This window comes from Pseudorasbora parva, chromosome 8 (assembly GCF_024679245.1).
Source record: "Pseudorasbora parva isolate DD20220531a chromosome 8, ASM2467924v1, whole genome shotgun sequence".
Classification (NCBI taxonomy): Eukaryota; Metazoa; Chordata; class Actinopteri; order Cypriniformes; family Gobionidae; genus Pseudorasbora; species Pseudorasbora parva.
Genome location: NC_090179.1, coordinates 23,947,118 through 23,950,655, shown reverse-complemented (window position 1 = coordinate 23,950,655; position 3,538 = coordinate 23,947,118). Strand labels below are relative to the sequence as shown.

General features: G+C 36.9%; 1 protein-coding gene across 1 annotated transcript; it reads right to left on the bottom strand.

The window, feature by feature from the left end:
- Positions 1 to 263: 263 nt before the first annotated feature.
- LOC137085133 (olfactory receptor 52E8-like) lies at positions 264 to 1,256 on the bottom strand. Its single transcript, XM_067451692.1, has one exon. It carries the CDS (start codon positions 1,236 to 1,238, stop codon positions 264 to 266), a length of 975 nt encoding a protein of 324 aa, XP_067307793.1. The 5' UTR covers positions 1,239 to 1,256.
- Between the last annotated feature and the right edge of the window lie 2,282 nt (positions 1,257 to 3,538).

The following is a 3,538-nucleotide window of genomic DNA, read 5'->3' as shown; positions in this document are numbered from 1 at the left end:
TATTCGAATTTACCAACTAACAGTAAAAGTTAATAACAGTGTAAGATAAAAACATTTTGGTGGCTGAAAAATTACAGTTAACACTTTGTTAATTGTTCACCAATTGTATTATAAAATATTTTTGTTTTGTCTTGGGGTCAGTAATACCACAAGCAGTACATACACATAATTGAAATTATAAACAAATAGCATTTTATTGCAATTCAGCAATGCATATATTCAGTTCCAGTGCTGATGATACTATACTATAATTAGAGTCATTTTTAAATATTCGCTCTAATGGGTGCAGATTTGTTAGTAAGCATTTTTCGAAATATGTTTTTGATCTCAGCTGTGTTTAAAACATAAATTATGGGATTTAGCATTGGTGGAACAACATATGCCAGAGATGTGCTGATGACTCTGGCATTGGGAGTGAGAGCAGCCAAGAGTTGTGCAAGGTATGTGAAGCATATGGGGAAGAAATAAATTCCAACTAACAACAGGTGAGAAACACAGGTCTTCAGTGCTTTTAAACGTCTTTCCCAAGTTGTAATTCTGCTTAAAGCTAGAAAAATGCCCAGGTATGACAAGAATATAATGACCAGTGGTGCTATAAGGTATAACGTTGTGATGACAAATCCCACAGACTTATTAAGGTTGTAGTCATTACATGCCAACCTATACACTGGCCCATGATCACAAAAATAACTCTGTATTACATTGGATTCACAAACTGAAAGACGGGTGATCAAAGACACCATCAAGGCCACCATAGAAGAATTAAATGCCCATATTACTGGAAAAACTAAAACCATACTGTTATTGTTCACAATTGAATGATATCTTAATGGCAAGCAAATGGCAATGAAGCGATCATATGCCAAAACAACAAGACTGACACTTTGCAAACTACTGAAGAAGAACACAAAAAACATGTTTGCCAAACAAGCATTGTAGGAGATGTACTGTGAATCAAACAGAAAAGTCTTCATCATGTTAGGAATCAGTGCATTAGTTTCACCAATATCAGCCAAGGCCAAGTTAAACACACCAATGTACTTTGGACTGTGCAGGCTCCGCTCAAGAGCTATAATGAGAAGGACTACAGAGTTCCCAATTAGAGTAATAAAATATATCATAAATAAAAATATATAGAAATAACTGCTATTCGGTATACCTGAAAGTCCAATGATAAAAAAGTATTGAGGATGAACAATGGAAATATTATGTGCATAACTTGCATTTACAGAACTCATGGCAGCTTTATGTTTGTTGTTTTTAACAAGCTAAAAAAATAAATTAACACAAGAAAAAAGACATTTTTTTAAGAAATTACAAAGGTGTCATTTCACACATTTAAAAGCTATTTTAAAATACTGGAAATATGCATGCATATAAATTTGCTAAAATCACAGACCTGTATAAATGAGCATAAAGCTTTACAGTCAGAGCAAACCTTGACAGTGACTTTGAATAAATGTGCTCTGCTTTTATATATATATATATACAACTATAAGTCCAGTGTTTATCCTTTCCCTCTTGGTGATTCATCTCAAGAGGTTTGATGCTCCTTTGAACACAATGATGTAATCCTTGTATGTTGTAATTAGATTTTTTTTGTGTGTGTGTCTGTGTGGACACTACATGTTTGAATAAACATTTTATAGCCTGGAAACAATACTACAATTGCCGTTTGTCTACTACATTTATGCACCATGGTTTGTACTAATCATTACAGGAACTCACACAGAGTAAAGGCTGAGCTCAGTGTTTGGACCGAATAATAGTTTATTTCTCCCAAAACCTTATAGTATGCCTCCTGGACATTTTCCATATTGGTGCAGGTCTCACGGTATCATTGCATCATACTTTTGTATATATTTTTTTAATGTTTTAACCTGGTTGCCATCCACTACCATTATAGGAAGGAGCGTGTGCAGGACTATTTTTTACATTTCTGCTTTTGAGGTCCGAAAGGGATAGAAGTACAAAGGGCATTGATTTAACAGCAGGGTGAGTAAAGGTTGGCTTTAATTTCATTTCAGGGTGAACTATCCCTTTAAAGCTGAAACAGTAACCAGAGGCTATGGCCAGTACCATAAAATAATGCTGTATTATCTCAGCCATTTCCTAAAATCATTTAAGTTTTTTTGTGTTTTCCTCATTAATGTACACACAGCACCCCATGTTGATAGAAAAATACAGCATTGTTGACATTTTTGCAGATTTATTTAAAAAGAATAACTAAAATATCACGTACTAAAGTATTCAGACCCTTTACTCAGTTTTTAGTAGAAGCACCCTTTTGATCTAATACAGAGTCTTTTTCAGCCATTTTCAGGTCTCTCCAGAGATGCTCAATTGGGTTTAAGTCAGAGCTCTGGCTGGGCATTCAAGAACAGTTACTGAGTTGTTGTGGAGCCACTCCTTTGTTATTTTAGTTGTGTGCTTAGGGTCATTGTTTTGTTGGAAGGTGAACCTTTGGCCCAGTCTGAGGTCTTGAGCAATTTGGAGAAGGTTTTTGTCCAGGATACCCTTGTACTTGGCCACATTCATCTTTCCCTCGATTGCAACCAGTCGTCCTGTCCCTGCAGCTGAAATACACACCCACAGCATGATGCTGCCACCACCATGCTTTACCACGCGTCATCACTGTTGGGACTGTATTGGACAGGTGAAGAGCAGTGCCTGGTTTTCTCCACACTGCTTAGAATTAAGGCCAAAAAGTTATATCTTGGTCTCATCAAACCAGAGAATCTTATTTCTCACCATCTTGGAGTCCTTCAGATGTTTTTTAGCAAACTCCATGAGGGCTTTTGAGTGTCTTGAACTGAGGAAAGACTTCCGTCAGCCACTCTGCCATAAAGCCCTGACTGGTGGAGGGCTGCAGTGATGGTTGACTTTCTACAACTTTCTCCCATCTCCGGACTGCATCTCTGGAGCTCAGCCACAGTGATCTTTGGGTTCTTCTTTACATCTCTCACCATGGCTCTTCTCTCTGATATCTCAGTTTGACTGGACAACCAGCTCTAGGAAGGGTTCTGGTCTTCATCTTCCATTTAAGGATTCCAATTGTGTGTGTGTGTGTGTGTGTGTGTTTTGTTTTTTACTGTTTACTCACTCTTTATTCCACATACATAGCTCTGATGTGGCTTTTCTTTTCTTTTCACAGGCCAGTTCTCAATCACAGTTGTGCACTGTTTCTATTTTCTTTTTTACAGTCCATGTGCAGCATCACTCTCTTTTCTTACTCACTTATTTGTTGTCTTTCTTCGCAGGTAGTTGTAACACTTTTGACACCATGTAACATGGCTCTTAAAATCTGAGGTGAAACATCAGGTCACACAAACAGCTCAGTGACTGAACATCCAGCCTTTTTTATCAGCCTTTAAAAGGGCAACCTCTTATTGACATTGTCTGAGCCTATCCTGTAAATCACAAAACATTTCTTTCTTCGTTTTATTTTTTATTATTTGTATTGTTATGTTTGTACTGTATAGCAAAGAGGACAACAGGAAAAAAACTAGATACACATAATGAAATGAGCCACAGCACA